At 36.4% G+C, this 17,409-nt stretch overlaps 1 protein-coding gene across 2 annotated transcripts in view; it reads left to right on the plus strand.

Annotated features, from left to right (window-relative positions):
- c2cd3 (C2 domain containing 3 centriole elongation regulator) overlaps positions 1–17,409 on the plus strand; it is a 92,162-nt gene that overhangs the window by 53,353 nt on the left and 21,400 nt on the right. For both annotated transcript variants that reach the window (XM_028800326.2, XM_028800327.2), the window contains exons 23-30: positions 2,530–3,129; positions 4,081–4,404; positions 5,872–6,010; positions 11,069–11,133; positions 14,717–14,916; positions 16,201–16,334; positions 16,671–16,802; positions 17,053–17,258. In XM_028800326.2, the coding sequence (XP_028656159.2) occupies positions 2,530–3,129; positions 4,081–4,404; positions 5,872–6,010; positions 11,069–11,133; positions 14,717–14,916; positions 16,201–16,334; positions 16,671–16,802; positions 17,053–17,258 (1,800 nt within the window). The remainder of the gene's footprint in view (positions 1–2,529; positions 3,130–4,080; positions 4,405–5,871; positions 6,011–11,068; positions 11,134–14,716; positions 14,917–16,200; positions 16,335–16,670; positions 16,803–17,052; positions 17,259–17,409) is intronic.

A 17,409-nucleotide genomic window follows, 5' to 3' on the forward strand; every position in this document is an offset into this window, starting at 1 on the left:
CTCCGGTTGTAATATGAGCAAGCCGTGCAAGCTTACTGTTGAGAATGCAACGTATAGTTGTACAGGAGAAAAGCAATCTTGCCTCAAATCAATGGCAACCTTTTGTAGGTCTATGAACTTAATTTAAACTTTAGGTTTACACGGTTCTTTGTTTCGAAGTATCTGCACTCATGAATATGTCTGTATGCGTCAGTCGCTTCATATGTTCACGTGAGCCGCTCTCTTGTGTGATGTTGCGATGTCCACGGCTTTATTTAATGTTAGCTAAGACCCGGCACTTAAACGTTTCTTGCTACAGCAATTTTAACTCCGTTACAAAGTGATCCAAAGTCTCGTTTATACCTCGTGTCTTCTCATTAAACTTGTAAGTCGCGAATATGGTATTGCAAACGGCAGCGGGAGCATTTCTATAAACTTAATTTAAACTTACGGTTTACACCGTGCTTTGTTTCCGCAGTAGCTGCACTTATGAATATGGTTGTATGCGTCAGTCGCTCGCTTCTTATTGTTTCGCTGCCTTCTCAATTGTGTAATGAATGTTTTCTTCAGCGCTCTTTGGGGCGCTTCCTTGTTTTGTACGTACTGCGTTCACAGTCAGTTCACGTGATTACGTGGGTGGCGTGATGACGCGATACGCAACTCCGCCTCCCACGGCCATGGAGGTGCACTCTATTACAGTATATGGACAAAAAAGAGGTCCCAGTTATGATCATTACGCGTAGAATTTCGAAATGAAACCTGCCTAACTTTTGTAAGTAAGCTGTAAGGAATGAGCCTGCCAAATTTCAGCCTTCCACCTACACGGGAAGTTGGAGAATTAGTGATGAGTGAGTCAGTCAGTCAGTCAGTGAGTCAGTGAGGGCTTTGCCTTTTATTAGTATAGATAGCAGACAAGTCATCAGGAAGTGTATTCTTACCTCAAGAAAACTGGTTCCAAGAATTTATGATAAAATAATTATTTCTAGTTTGATTTTGTTATAACAAGGATGCCTTGTAAACGTGAAGTCATGTTTTCTAATATTGAACTTTGCTTCATCAAAGTTGTTATAATTAGTAAGTTTTAAATCTTTTACATTCACTTATAGACCTATGTACTCTTAGGTCACATTATAAGCTGCAATAACAATTTGTAAAAGGCTTCATTTTAAAGCACAGGTTTATGTGGGAAAGTAATATATACCATAATTGTGAAGAAATAACTTGAAAAAAAATGATTTGAAAAATACAGAACCAACCCTTTAAGAGAAAGGAAAATGAAAATGAACATATGTTTAAAAGTGAAAAGTAATCTTTCATGTAGGAGCTTTGAGGAAATCGTAGCATGAGATGATAGAGCAGTGGGTATAATAATCACCAGAAATAAAAACAGTCTAGTGGCATTGCTGATCTAATATTGGGCTGGGTAAAGAACTCAAAAACTCAAAAATCAATGCAGCAGTTAGGGAGCAGGCTGGCTGGCTATGCATAGCTTTACCTTTGACCAATTTCTGGGACCTTTGTTTTACAGTATTAATAGTATATTAAAATTTCCCTCTTCGGAAGGCTGATTCTGTTTAATATTTGCTTTGGATGGAGATATCATTAAAAGGAACCACTTATTCCAAAACTCTGCTGATATGGTAGTTGACATGCAACTATCTTTCTTGCAAAATAGTGAAAAATGGATTACAAGAGTAGTTGCAAAGAATTTCTACCCAGATTTCCTAAAATAGATAGGAAGTCCAATTGAAAGAACAGGAAATTTTGCAGGAAGTGATTTTGAGATATCAAAATTAATTTCACATATCATAAAATGCATGTAGGGTCAATTTGAGATATCTCAAAATGCACAGGAACTTATTTTAAGATATCTTAAATTGCATTTGAAATATCTTAAAATACATTTAAGATATCTTGAAATATATATTTTTTCAGATACTGTATATATAATTCATTTTAAATGCATTTACAAATATCTTAAATGCATTTTGAGATGTCTCTAAATGTTAATTCGGTTTGCCATTAATCTGGATATTTTGAATTTGGAGTAATTAAGATTTTAAGAGTGCAAACCATTATCATAATAAGAGTTTTATTTCAGACAAACTGTATAAATAAATTGAGACAAGACATCTATAAGAATTTTTATCTTGCAGATACAGGCAGGATGATTACATAGGCACTATTTGCATCCCTGGTAATGTAATTTTCAGGCTTTGTTTTAGTGGATACCAGCTGCACTTTGTAATATTAGCCAGTTCAACAGCAGAGAATCAAAAATTGGTTCCAGATTACCAAATAGCCAAATCTGACTTGACTAGTAAAAATAAAAAGTAGAAACATATACTAGCTACAGCCTGACTAAAGCTACATCGACTGTCATGAAGAAAATAGCTCAATAACATTTTTGTTACTCTGGCAATATTTTTATAAAAATACTTAAATTAACATTTTTTTTTTGTATTTTTTTACAGACTTGGTTTAAGCATACATGAATGGTAAAAATACATGATTATTTACTAATACGGTTTTATTATTTATATTATATAGGTATTTCCGGATGGTTTGCTGTCTGTTTACTTCATAGCAACACTTCAGTGGAGTCATGTTTACAGAACTTTGGTGGTGGGCTCGAAGTGTCTATCGGCTTCACTCATCATTTTGACAGAGAAAGGGTCATAAGAGTTGCAAAAAGCATGGGCTGGAGTGCAGGATATAGTGAAAAAGATGAAAGTGATGATTGCGATCTAACTGAACAAGCCCTGGCAATTCAAATTGGAATACCTCGACTATGGCTCCCCTTGCATTGTCTGTTACTTGTAGGAAAGAGAAACCTGGAAAGGTCAACATACTGTTACACAAGATACAAATTTTATGACAAAGAAGCCTTAAACTCCTCACTTCGACATCCAGTGAATGATGATGATGAAGTAACTACTGTGACCTTTAAAGATACCCAGACAGTTGAGGTGTTGAGAAACCAGTGCTTCCTTTGGTATCTGAAAGAGGAGAAACTGGAAATACAAGTGTGGGTTGCTTTTGGTAAAGAGAGAAGGCATAGACCTCATGATACGGATCGTTTAATTGGCTCTGCTTATATAGACCTTTCTACACTGGCAAAGAAACCTTGGAAAAAGCAGACAATCAGTGGTAAGCAATGTGTACATGTTAACACTGAAGGGGCCTATTTTGAAACTAAAGCAAAAGTCGAAGACATGATTAAAAGTAAACTCTGGATTCTTTTTTGCAGAAAAAATAGTGCCTGTAACTATGTAAAGCATCTTGGAATTTTAGTGAAAAAGTGTATAATTATTGTATTTAGCAAACAATAATTTAGTATGTCATGAATAGGGTTTGTGCGAGGTCATTTAGAAGAATACTGTCATTGTCTGCAAACAAACTGCACTGAATACATCACAAAAAGAAAAATTCATTGTTCATATATTCCAGTAATTTAGGAAGGTAAACATACTTTTTCTGTGAAACCATTTACTAACACTTTCAGTGTTCTTCATAAAGTGTGCGATAGTGAAAATATTCAGTGGACACATCTGTGCATGTAGTCATAACTTCATTTAAAGGTTATAGATTTGCCATGTTAAAACACTTCTGCTGTATTCACTTGTTGCAAGTTTTAATCAGCACATTTGCAAAGACATAAACAAAATGTAATATTTATCATATTTTGAAATTTCAGTCCTTTTATGGCAGATATTAAGACTGACAACTGATTTCCTCATGTGCTGTGTGCAGATCATTCTCTTTTAAATACAGAAGCAGACAGCTTATTTTGTGGCTTGATTATAGTAAATAATAGATTTATACAGTTTTTGGTAACTCCGTTTTCATTATTAAGGGTGTTGCCCCTTTTGTTTAGTATGTAAATATTTATTTTTGACTATACCATACAGTTTTTAAAAGTTACATTTTCTCAACATATACTGTTTTAAGAAAATACAAATTTTTACTGTTTTCTTAATAATGTTTTTGAAAATTTGCTCATTCACAACTTCCTGGAATTTTTTTTCTCATTGTTCACAATTGAATGCAAAGTAAGTTATTCATATTTTAATAGTTTTATCTTTCTCTAATTTGTTTCAGGTGTTTATCCACTTTTTAAAAGAGGTGCATCAGATTTGTCAGGATCAGCAGTCAGAATTCACATCTCCTTTGTACCAGTTGGCTTCACTTCTATCAAGGAACCACCTTTGCCATTCAAAAACAGTTATGTAGAGGATATACTTGATAAAGAGGATGAAAGAGGTCATATAGATACATTCTTTGAAAGTGATGATTCTACAGACCTACAGAAAAATAAAACATTAATAGACACTGCTGAAAGTGTCAGTATTTTGAAGGTTGACCTCAAAAACACCTTTGCTGTGAACATTACAATTGAAAGAGCCATGCATCTCAGCCTCAAAGGTAACAGCTGATATTTAATACAGATGTGTGTGCTGTTTTCTGCAATGTGTATTTAGTTGAATTCATTATTTAATGACATTTAAGCATTTTAGAAGTGATAAAATTGGTGCATTATATACATTTTTATTCATATTTCATACTATATACATTAGGATAAACCATCTTTTTTTACTCAGAATATTCTTTACTTAATACTTTCTCTACACATGATTGCACCTCCAAATATTTATATGAAAATGAAAAAATAAAAATGGATATTAGCATGAGCTTATTCCACTTTTAGTAAGTTTTGTTATTGCAATTATTTGAAGTTTTTACTTCAGATATATCAGAATACAGAGTACGGTGGGAAAAGGATCTTTCACTCAACATTTCAGAAAAGGAGTGGAAGGCAGCAGTGCACAGAATTCACTCGAGCTCCATATGTGCAAAGCATACAATTATTCAACTCAAAATGATATATCGAGCACATCTGTCTCATTTAAAATTGTCCAAAATGTTTCCAGGGCAAGATCCATCCTTTGCAATCAAGTTCTAGCCTCACTGGGCCATATGTTTTGGGCGTGCACCAAATTAACATAATTTTGGACTAAAATTTTTAAATGCCTTTCAGACAGCCTTGGAGTCACGCTCCCTCCTAACCCATTAACAGGTGTGTTTGGTGTTCTTCCAGATGGGCTTAAGGTGGAGAAGGACAAACAAACTATAATTGCCTTTTACTTCACTGTTGGCACATAGACTTGTCTTGCTCAAGTGGAAGAATCCTAACTCTCCTCTTTTAAGTCAGTGGGTAACTGATGTTATATATTATTTGAAATTGGAAAAAATCAAATTCTCTCTTAGAAGATCTGTGCAAATTTTTTTTAAACCTGGCAAGAGCTAATCAATAACATTTTAGAATAAGCATTTAAATTGAGAAAGTGGATTCTCTCCCCTTATTTATTTTAATTATTTTTATTTTTTTTTCTTTTCTTTTGTACAATTGAAGTTTTACTCTGTTGGCCTCACTCTCTTTCTCATGGGTGGGGGTTGATTTGATTTGAAACTTAGTTTTGTAAAATTTCACTTTCTTGTATGGAGTGTTATTTGATTTTAATAAATTCAATAAAAGGTTAAAAAAACTATACATACTGTAGCAACCTAATACTGTAATATAAAACTATGTCCTTCCTGTATTTATTAGTACTAACACGATTGTGTACGTTTGGCACCATAATAGGAACAATCACATTCTTTACTGTGCAATGCCACTCCTGTAGTCATGTTAAAGATTTTAATATTACTGCATTTAATGAAAGAATGCACACTGTATAGTGTTGCTGCCTCACTTAAGATTATATCTAATTCATTTTCATTTGTTGTTTATTCATGCTCTTAACAAGTTCTGAATATTGCATTCTATTTTGAGTGTTAAAATTATTTTATTTTTTTTTTTTTTTATTCTGAATTTTTGTTTTTTCCCCCTAGGCTGCCCCTTAATAGAACGTAGTGGTGTAAAACCAAGTTGCTGTGTATCATGTGCTACTGCAGACACTTTGAATCCTGTGATTACACCTGTCATTGAGGGCACAGACTCTCCTATCTGGGACTACCAACAGCGAACACGGTATTGTTTTGTTTACTTGAATTCTCCAGTTATTTTTTCAAAACTATGCACAGTACAAGGGCTTCTTCTTGTTCTGCTTCATCTACTTCTTCTGCTTCTGCTGCTGCTTCTTCTGCTTCTTCTTTCAGCTGCTCCCATTAGGGGTTGCCACAGCAGATCATCTGTTTCCATATCTTCCTGTCTTCTACATCTTGGTCTGCCACACCAATCACCTGCATGTCCTCTCTCACCACATCCATAAACCTACTATTCGGCCTTCCTCTTTTTCCTTTTGCCTGGCAGCTCCACACTTAGCATCCTTCTCCCAATATACCCAGCATCTCTCCTCTGCACATGTCCAAACCAACGCAATGTCACCTCTCTGGCTTTGTCTCCAGACCACCCAGCCCTTTGCTGACCCAGTAATGTACTTGCTCCTAATCCTGTCCATTCTCATCATAGCCAGTGCAAATCATAAAATCTTTAATTCTTCCTTCACCAGCTCTGTCTCCTGTTTTTTGGTCAGTGCCACCATCTCTAACCCATATAACATAGCTGTTCTCATTACCGTCTTGTAGACCTTGCCTTTCACTCTTGCTGCAACCCATCAGTTACAAATCACTCCTGACACTCTTCTCCACCTGCTCCACCCTGCCTGCACTCTCTTCTTCACCTCTCTTCCACACTCCCCGTTACTCTGTACTGTTGATCCCAAGTATTTTAACTCCTCTACCTTTGCCATCTCTACTCCCTGCATCCTCCCCTTTCCTCTGACCTCCCTCTCATTCACACACATATATTCCGTCTTGGTCCTTCATTCTTCTCCTCTTTAGAGCATATATTCACCTTTCAAGGGTCTCCTTAATCTGCTCCCTATTCTTGTTACAGATAACAATGTCATCCTCAGACCTCATGGACCATGGGGACTCTTGTCTAATCTCCACTTCAACCTGTCCGTCACCATTGCAAATAAGAAAGGGCTCAGAGCTGATCCCTGATGTAATCGCACCTCCACCTCAAACGCATCTGTCACTTCTACCACAGACTTCACCACTGTCACACCTCCCTCATACATATTCTGGACCACTCTTACATACTTCTCTGCCACTTCTGACTTCATCATACAATACAACTCCTCTCTAGGCACCCTGTTATATGCTTTCACTAGGTCCACAAAGACACAATGCAGCTACTTTTGGCCTTCTGCATATTTCCCCATCTTCCTGGTTCACTGTCTCCACATCATCCAACCTTCTCTCTCTCTCTCTCTCTCTCTCTCTCTCTCTCTCTCTCTCTCTCTCTCTCTCTCTCTCTCTCTCTCTCTCTCTCTCTCTCTCATTCTCTTCATGCATCACCGTCTCTAAATACTCTTTCCATCTGCTCAACACACTTTCCTCACTTATGAGTATATTTCCATCATTATCCTTCATCACCCTAACCTGCTGCTCATCTTTGCCAGCTCGCTCCCTCTGACTAGCCAATCAGTACAGGTCCTTTTCTCCCTCCTTAGTGTCCAGCCTCTCATATAACTCAACATATGCCTTATTCTTTAACTTTGTCACCTCTCTCTTCACCTTACACCTTATCTCCTTCTACTCCTGTCTCCTTTCTTCATCTCTCTGACTATCCCTCTTCTTCGCCAACCTCTTCCTCTGTCTACTCTCTTCTACTTCCCTTTCAACCACCAGGTTTCTTTGTCCTCCTTCCTCTGTCCAGATATCACATCAAGTACCCATTTAATAATAAGGTAATAATGGTGGTAGAGTGCTAGACAAAACAATTGTGGATTATGTGAAAGTTAGCAAAATGTAGTTTGGTTTCATGCCTATGAAGGGAACCACAGGTACAGTCTTTTTTGTCAGCCAAATGCAGCAAAAGCAACAGATAAAGGTGAACAGTCTGCATTATGTGTTTTTTTTAGATCTGAAGAATGTTTGACAGAGTGCTGTAAGAGGGGGTGAGGTGGTCATTATGTAAGTTAAATGGGGATGAATGGTTAATGTCTGTGATGATGTCAACTTATGATCTTTTATTAATGGGAAATAGTGAAGTGGAATTACAGGAGAAGAAACTGAAACAGAAAGCTACTTTGGAAAACAAAGACATCAAGGTAAGTGCAGGGAAGATCAAGGCAGTGGTTGGTATAAAAGGGACAGGTAGCATGGAAGAGTTGAGTGCATGGCCATGCAGTGGGTGCCATAAAGGTGTTAGTAGAAGCTCAGTCCAGTGTACAGGTTATCTGTAGCAGTGATAAGGATGAATAGTGTATGGAAGAAATCCCAAGGGCCGTTCTAACTGCTAAAAGAGCCTCTGTATTATTGAGTGTAAAAGCTTACGAAAGCTGTGTGAGGAGGCTAATGAAGTTGAAACAAAGCTGAAAAGAACAGTTGACAGTGATGTGTAGAGTGTCATAGATTGAGATCAAGATGAATGATGAGTTAAGCTGGCATTCACAAAGGACAATAACCCTGTCCAGTCTTGCATTTGGTTGTACGTTTGGAGATTAGAATGTTCATTTTTGACATTTTTAGACTGAAGAAGTATGTCTTCAATAATTTACCTGTATTTGATACTTTTCTTTATTCCTTTTATCCTAATAAATATGCAGACGTTCAAAATGAGCATGGAATACTTTGTTATTTTCCGGTAACATTTCAGAAATGTTTAATAATGTGACTGCACTCACTTGGAAAACCATTAGGTGGAGCTATGAAAGGCTGAAATGACATGCTACCAGTAAAAACTTAGGTTAAAACCCAGGTCAAAGCTCAGGAATAATCAGATGTTAAGCTTAACCATGTTTAGACCTATATCCTGTAGCATGTTAATGTGATAGGCATTTTTTAGGCTTACATCCTCAAAGAGAAAATTCAAAGTGTATTTTTTTTTGTAGAAGATAAAAATAGAAATAATATATTTGATTTAATTGTGCCTTGTAAACCATTCAAGGACACATAACAAAATAAAACCATAAATAACTGTAGATGATAGCATAATGTAGGTAAACTCTTCATAAATATTTATGCATCAGAGATTTCAAATCTTGACTTAGAATATGGTGGGTACTAGTTTTAAAGTGCTTGATCTGATGATATGTTTATATTCTGTGCTTCATAAAGTGTTACTGTATAATGTTTATCCTTTTCTAGTACATACTATATAGTAGTAAGAACTCCACTTGCCGTTTTTGGGAGAAAAAAAATTCACTGTTTAATTCTGCTTGATAGTGATATTAGTATAAAATATGGCAGCTAAAATATATCGTAGGTTGTTGTTTTGGAAACATTTTTTTTTTCTAAGAACTGTCTTTATAGTGGTGATGACTAATTGTCTAATAAAGTTCCTTTAGTGCTGATGCTTTCAAATCCCAAACACAATCATTGTCTTTGTGAAGTTTGCATATTCTCTTTGTGCAAAATGGGATAGGCTAGCTGGCTTATTCCAGGGAGTCAAAATTTAATGTGCATGTTTATGGGAGTACATGGTTAGGTTATGATAATACTGTAACCATCACTGTAAATTATCTATTAGGCTGGTGGGCTAAATAGAGAGCTACTCAGACTTTGTATTTTGTGCTTGCAAACCTGAAACATTTGTGTAACTGTATTCTAATTAATTCTGAGACCAGAAATCTTTTGAAATTCTGTTAATGCTGTTAGGACTGCAGGCACAGTATTTTGTGGATCTGAGAGATATATAGTGTATAGCATATAGTGAAATTTTCTGTTCAAGTCCTTCTCTGATAATTCCCTTTATCTCATAAGCATTTCTAAGGTGAACTGCCAGTGCCTCAATGGCGATTGCAAAAGTAGTGGTGACAAGGGGCATCCTTGTCTAGTACCATGTTCTAGTTAGAAGTTGTCTGAAATAATGATATTAATACAAACTGAATCTTCTGGACTAGTATACAGTAGTTTGATCCATGCACAAATGTTCGGGCCAAACCCAAATTTCTCCATTGCAGTGAAAAGGTAGTTCCATTCAACCATATCAAATGCTTTTTCTGCATCCAACGATAATAATATCTCCGGGATGTTAGACTGGCGTAAAAGATTGGAAGCTTAGTGTCTGCCTTTAATATATCCAGTTTGGTCTTGTGATATTACCGAAGGAAGCACTTTCTCAATCCTACTAGCTAGGACTTTGGAGAGTACCTTAACATCATTATTCAGAAGGGAGATTGGTCTATATGATGCACATTGTAATGAGTCCTTATTTTGCTTAGAAAAGATGGTAATTAATGCTTGGCGAAATGTTTGAGGTAGTATTTTATTGTCTTTAGCTTTAGTAAATGTTGCTAATAAAAGGGGAGCTAACTATCTGTCTATCTGTCTGTCTATTTATTCTCCTCAGTTTTAACTCAAGCTTTTAATGTAAGCCTATTTGAGAGATACCTGTACTTTTAATAAAACAGCATTTAGTAATGCATGCAATGCCATGCTAATCATTTTATTTTAGTTGTACCCTGTCTGTGTGTTATATGCTATTCCAGTATAATAATAATAATAATAATAATAATGTCATTGTTACTGATGAATTATTATTGTTTTGGTTGTAGCCACCCAGTGTTTATGACAGCTTAGCTTGTACAACTGCGTAAAAAATATTTTTAATAAGAGAGCTAAGACTTAGAAAACAGTGAAAATTCACACACACACAAAACAAATTTTCAAAATACAATCAGTTTGAAATTATTAGTGGCTATTAATGGTCACATTCTGCTACTTAATATCAGAAATGTTGTTACAATTTAGTTTTGTTAGTATGTAAATTATTTTGGCTTTGTTATTGTCAAATTTGATTGTAGTAAATACAAATTCACTTTTAGGCGAAAAATCAATATACTGCTAATGTCGTTTTAATTTTAAAAATTAATATTTGTTTCCTTTTGTTACTATTTGTTTCCTGTTGTTATTTGTTTAATAGTGTTTATGATCACTTCTTTTACAAATGAAGAAGTTATGAAGACTGAACTGTTATTTTTTAATGCAAGTCTTATATTTAAATTTCAGTATATGTGTAAATATTGAAACAATATGTCACTTCTTAATTTGATCATTTTAATGCATTTGTTCTCAGGCTTTCAAAGGAGGTACTGCTTGATCCACATCAGTGTTTGGTTTTCAAGGTCTGGCATAAAGCAGGTAAAATTATTTTTCTTCAGGCTGCTGACATATTGATATGCCAGATATAGAGTAGTAGTGGTCTTTAAATGATTTTCTAATGGTATCTTTAATTTAGTTATAGGCTGTAAACATTTATTTTTTTCTTTGTAGTAAAGAGATGTACAGAGGGAAAAATAAGTATTGAACGCATCAATTTTTTTTCAGTAAATATATTTCTAGTGGGGCTATTGACACAAAATTTTGACCAGATGTCAATAACAACCCAAGTAATTCGCACATACAAAGAAATCAAAACAAACAAGTCCATAAATTAAGTTATATGTAATAAAGTGGAATGATACAGGGAATAAATATTGAACACGCTTACTGAAATTTATTTAATACTTAGTAGAAAAGCCTTTCTTGGTAATGACAGCTTCAAGACGCCTCCTGTATGGAGAAACTAGTCGCATGCATTACTCAGGTGTGATTTTGGCCCATTCTTCCACACAAAGTGTCTTCAAATCTTCAAGGTTCCGTGAGTCTCTTCTGTGAAGTCTGATCTTCAGTTCTTTCCATAGATTTTTAATTGGATTCAAGTCAAGATCGACTGAGCCATTGTAGCAGCTTTATTTTCTTTCTCTGAAACCACTTGAGAGTTTCCCTGGCTGTGTGTTTAGGATCTTTGTCTTGCTGAATTCTTATCAAGAATGTCCCTATACATTTCTCCATTCATCCTTCCTTCAGTTATATGAAGTTTGCCGGTATTTTTGGGGTGATGTGCTGTGCCATTTCTCCTCCAAACATGGTGTGTGCAATGACAACCATGGAGTTCAATTTTGGTCTCATCTGAGCAGACTATATTCTTCCAGTATTTCATTGGCTTGCCCAAATGTTGTGCAGCAAATTTTAAATGAACTTCAACATGCTTTTTCTTCAGCAGTGTAGTCTTGCGAGGCCATGGCAGTTGAGTGCATTACTTATTTTCTTTGAAACAACTGAACCTGCTAATTCCAGGTCTTTCTGAAGCTCTCCACAAGTGGTCCTTGGCTCATGGACAGCTCTTACAATTATTCTTTTGACTCCTCTGTCAGAAATCTTGCAAGGAGCACCTGGTCATGGCCAGTTTGTGGTGAAATGATATTCTTTTTATTTCCAGATTATGGCCCCAACAGTGCTCACTGAAACATTCAGAAGTTTATAAATATGTCTGTAAGCAATGCCATCAGTATGTTTTGCAACAATAAGGTTGCAGAGGTCTTGAGAGAGCTGTCTGCTTTTACCCATCATCATGAGATGCTTCTTGGTAAACCTTGGTAATAAGAAACCTTTTTATAGGCCATCAATTACGACTAAACAAGCTGATATTAATTTGCACTGATAGGGGGCAGGATTGCTTTCTAAACACTGACAGATTTCAGCTGGTTTCTTGGCTTTCCATACCTTTTTGCACCTCCTTTTCTTCATGTGTTCAGTACTTTTTCCACTTTATTAGACATAATTTATGTTTATGATTTCTTTGTATGAGTTGATTACCTGGGTTGTTACCGACATCTGGTGAAAATTTCATGTCAATAGCCCCATTAGAAATATATTTACTTTGAATAACGTTGATGCATTCAATACTTATTTTCCCTGCTGTAAAGTATAAGATCTGCTATATATCTCTTCTTCAAAAAATGATAACAAGGATTTCAGTATTTTAACAAGTCAATAAATTAAGGATTTTTTTAATATAAGAAAACTCTCAAAGTACAGTTTTGTTAATTGTGCATTAGGATTTATGTAACACCCCTGGTTTTATTAAGGGAGATGTTGAGAACTCTATGAAGAAATTTAAAGTCATATGCAAACAAATAGAATCCACAGTAATTTGAAAATCAAATACAAGTAATGGTTATTTTTTGTACAAAAAAAAAAACCCTCTTGAGCCATGCAACATATGTGGCAGATTCTCTGGTAGAGGTTGAATTCGGTTTTGTTAAGTTTGACTTGATTGTATGGAATGTTATTTTCCACCAATAAAATAAAAAAAAAAAACATATGTGACGGATGGCCCAATTAAACCCTTCTTGAAATACTGGTTTAATTAAGGGACTACTTGAACAAATTGTCTTCTTATTGTATCCATCCATTGTCTCCCGCTTATCCGAGGTCAGGTCGCGGGGGCAGCAGCTTGAGCAGAGATGCCCAGACTTCCCTCTCCCCGGCCACTTCTTCTAGCTCTTCCGGGAGAATCCCAAGGCGTTCCCAGGCCAGTCGAGAGACATAGTCCCTCCAACGTGTCCTGGGTCTTCCCCGGGGCCTCCTCCCTGTTAGACGTGCCCGGGACACCTCACCAGGGAGGCGTCCAGGAGGCATCCTGATCAGATGCCCGAGCCACCTCATCTGACTCCTCTCGATGTGGAGGAGCAGCGGCTCTACTCTGAGCCCCTCCCGGATGACTGAGCTTCTCACCCTATCTTTAAGGGAAAGCCCAGACACCCTGCGGAGGAAACTCATTTCAGCCGCTTGTATTCGCGATCTCGTTCTTTCGGTCACTACCCATAGCTCATGACCATAGGTGAGGGTAGGAACATAGATCGACTGGTAAATTGAGAGCTTCGCCTTGCGGCTCAGCTCCTTTTTCACCACGACAGACCGATGCAACGCCCGCATTACTGCGGATGCCGCACCGATCCGCCTGTCGATCTCACGCTCCATTCTTCCCTCACTCGTGAACAAGACCCCGAGATGCTTGAACTCCTCCACTTGGGGCAGGATCTCGCTACCAACCCTGAGAGGGCACTCCACCCTTTTCCGGCTGAGGACCATGGTCTCGGATTTGGAGGTGCTGATTCTCATCCCAGCCGCTTCACACTCGGCTGCGAACCGATCCAGAGAGAGCTGAAGATCACGGCCTGATGAAGCAAACAGGACAACATCATCTGCAAAAAGCAGTGACCCAATCCTGAGCCCACCAAACCGGACCCCCTCAACGCCCTGGCTGCGCCTAGAAATTATGTCCATAAAAGTTATGAACAGAATCGGTGACAAAGGGCAGCCCTGGCGGAGTCCAACTCTCACTGGAAATGGGTTCGACTTACTGCCGGCAATGCGGACCAGGCTCTGGCACTGATCGTACAGGGACCGAACAGCCCTTATCAAGGGGGCCGGTACCCCATACTCTCGGAGTACCCCCCACAGGATTCCCCGAGGGACACGGTCGAATGCCTTTTACAAGTCCACAAAACACATGTAGACTGGTTGGGCAAACTCCCATGCACCCTCCAGGACCCTGCTAAGGGTATAGAGCTGGTCCACTGTTCCGCGACCAGGACGAAAACCACACTGTTCCTCCTGAATTCTTAAATTCTTATTGTATTCTATGGAATAAAATTACTTTTGCAATTCCAATTTTTATTCAGTGACTTTAAAAAAGAAGAAAATTGTCAAAAAAAAATAAGGATTTAAGACTTTTTTAGTTTTTATATGGATCTTTTGGAAAGACAGTTTTTGCTATTGGCACCTTTTTAAATTGCCATGATACATCTTTGAAAGTTTTATAATAAATGTTACCATTAATTTAAGAAAAAGGTATCCACATATTTAGTGATATGTCCTTGTTTTTTTTTTTGTGAAGATGTGGAAAGAGTAATTGGGTTTGCCTCAGTAGATCTGTCTCCATTGCTGTCTGGTTTTCAGTCTGTGTGTGGCTGGTACAATATAATTGACTTCAGTGGTCAGTGCCAAGGTCAGATCAAAGTGGGCATCACTCCTCAGGAGCCTGTCCATGACCTTAAAGAAAAAAGAGCTGCAACTGCTGAAACAACAGAAAAAGGAGTAAGTATGTTAACGTTTTTACATATAAAGCTTCTTGTTAGTTTATGTGCAAGTACGGATATATTCTCATAGATAAGGAATGCAAAGCCAAGGGTCATACTTTTTGTTGGTCTTCTCTTTGTAGGCACGCACATTGCTTGGTTCACCTTAAGTTCAATCTGGTTAATCACTTCAAGAAAAAAATCATCATATGGCATATCATTTCCAGATGAAATTTGTAAATGGCCTTTTCTTAGTAAGGTTTTTAAAAACCTACTTTACAGTTTCTGTAGATCAATACATACTTAAATCTGATGGTATTCTACATCTTGTGACATTCTTCTTCTGCTACATTCTCCATCCACTTTGTTTAGTCCCGTCTGATCAGGTACATTACCCTTTACAAAATCACGGTCCCCCTAATGTCTGCTTTTCATTGAATTTTTTTTAATCATATGATTAATCTTACCTTGCCTGAGCCACTTGGTCAAATAGATTTTTTCAGTTTATTGACTAAGAAATTCTTACAGTTCTTACAATTCTTATGCTCTTGTTTTTTGAAAGAGTTTGCTACATTTCATTAGAAAGTAAATGAGAAGTAAAGCAAAATTACATCTTTTATTGGCTAACCTTTATTGAGTAGAGTACAATGTGCAAGCTTTCAAGACAGCTTAGGCCCCTTTCTGTAATCTATTCATTTAGCTAGTAAAAGATTTTGCTTCACTTTGTAATGCATTCCTAACATGGCACATCACTCTGCTACTGTTAGAAAATAAAGCACATTACTATAAACCTTAATTACATATGGAGATGAGTTAAAGATAACAATGACTTTTAAACGTTGGGATGAATCAAAGTTAGCAACTCTCCCAGAGGCACTAATGTAATTCAAATAGTAAATCTAGTAATAGTAAAATAGTAAATTGTGGTATGTACATTGTAGTTATCACAATATGTTGTAATGAAGCACTAATGTCAAACAATAAATACCAGGTTACCATATATATGCCTAGCATACTTGAAAGTGTCCTATAATATGTATGTAGGTATGTCAAAGAGTAGATTTAGAGTAAATAACAAAATGCTTATTATTTAACCCCCTTGGTGTAATTTCTGGTGCAGTTTTTTTCTTCTTAGATGTTTTATCCAGAGAGTCTCATTGTGCACCTCTCTTTTTGAAAATTCTTTTAGATAAAGACAAAAGATTTATTTTTAGAACTGGTGCATTAGATGAAATATGATATATAATCCATCATAGTACTAAAGTAAAAATATGCAATATCTATCTGTGTGTCACTTTTGCAGGCTTCTTTTCAAGTACCATCATTGTCATACCAAACATCCGCCACTTACAATAGTTTCCCAACTCACATAACACGATATCCAGAACAGCTGATTAATACTTCAGTGAGAAGTGGTGAGGCCTCATTGTCTGAGAGGTAGGACATTTTCTATTCATTTGCACTAAATGGTCTTCTTTCAGAATCATGCTTTGTAAATAAAAATCTGAAGTGAATTGTTTTAGTGTTATTAAGCATATACTGATCTCATGATAAAATACAGCATAGTGTCAGCTAAACTGTTTTTGTAATGTGGCTTCCCTTTCATAATCCTGTACATCTAAGAAAAGAAATAAACTGTTAAAACTGATAGTTGAATTTAAGTAAACATATTTTGTATTTTCAAGAACCCCCATTGATTTTTTTTCTTGTAAAAACTTAATGTTTCGATCAGTTGTTAGTTAACACTAATATATTGTGTATTTTTTTCTAAAGGCTGCCGACACGACACAATCTACATATGGATGAAGTGCGTAGATTCCATGAGAATTTACAGCAGGGTCTCCGGCAGAGCTCATTGGGCACTCAAGAACATCCACCCAAATCCACCCTTTTTACAGCTCTCAGGTTCTTATTTTTGTAAAAAGGTTTAAATGCAAAAATAATCTTGTACTAAAAGTAAAACAAAGTAAAAAAAAAAAAACTATTATTTTAATGTTGTAAAAGTAGTCCTTAATTTTGAAGTAAATGTTCTGGGCTGTTTCTTTTTCTGTGCAAAATCAAGTCATTTAGATCATCAGTGCAAAAAATCAAGTAGCATTTGAGAATAATTAAATTAATGGTCTGCATTATGTTTTTTTCCCCTTTCTAACTAAAGGAAAAACCTCAGTGAATTAGAAGACATTCAAAGATACTTCAATGAAAAGCTGTCAAACACATTTCCTAATTTTTCCAATCTTGATGCCTCAGCAAGTGGAAGTGAACACAACATTCAACAGCTTCAAAGTTCTCATGATCCTGAAGGAGCAGAACTTATTTCAAAGTCAGCCAAGCTTGTGAGTGAAATGAACAGTTTGATTAGTGGTAAGAAAAAGTTTTTGTTTGGTAAAACAGAGTCATGTCTTAAGTCGTAATAAAGCATAATAAATGCAAGGTTATGTTTAGAGTTGTAAATTTACAAAAATTTTTAGAAGGCAGTAAACAAAGAATAAATGTAGTGACTTTCTTCACTATA

The sequence above is a fragment of the Erpetoichthys calabaricus genome, chromosome 4, assembly GCF_900747795.2.
Source record: "Erpetoichthys calabaricus chromosome 4, fErpCal1.3, whole genome shotgun sequence".
Taxonomy (NCBI): Eukaryota; Metazoa; Chordata; class Cladistia; order Polypteriformes; family Polypteridae; genus Erpetoichthys; species Erpetoichthys calabaricus.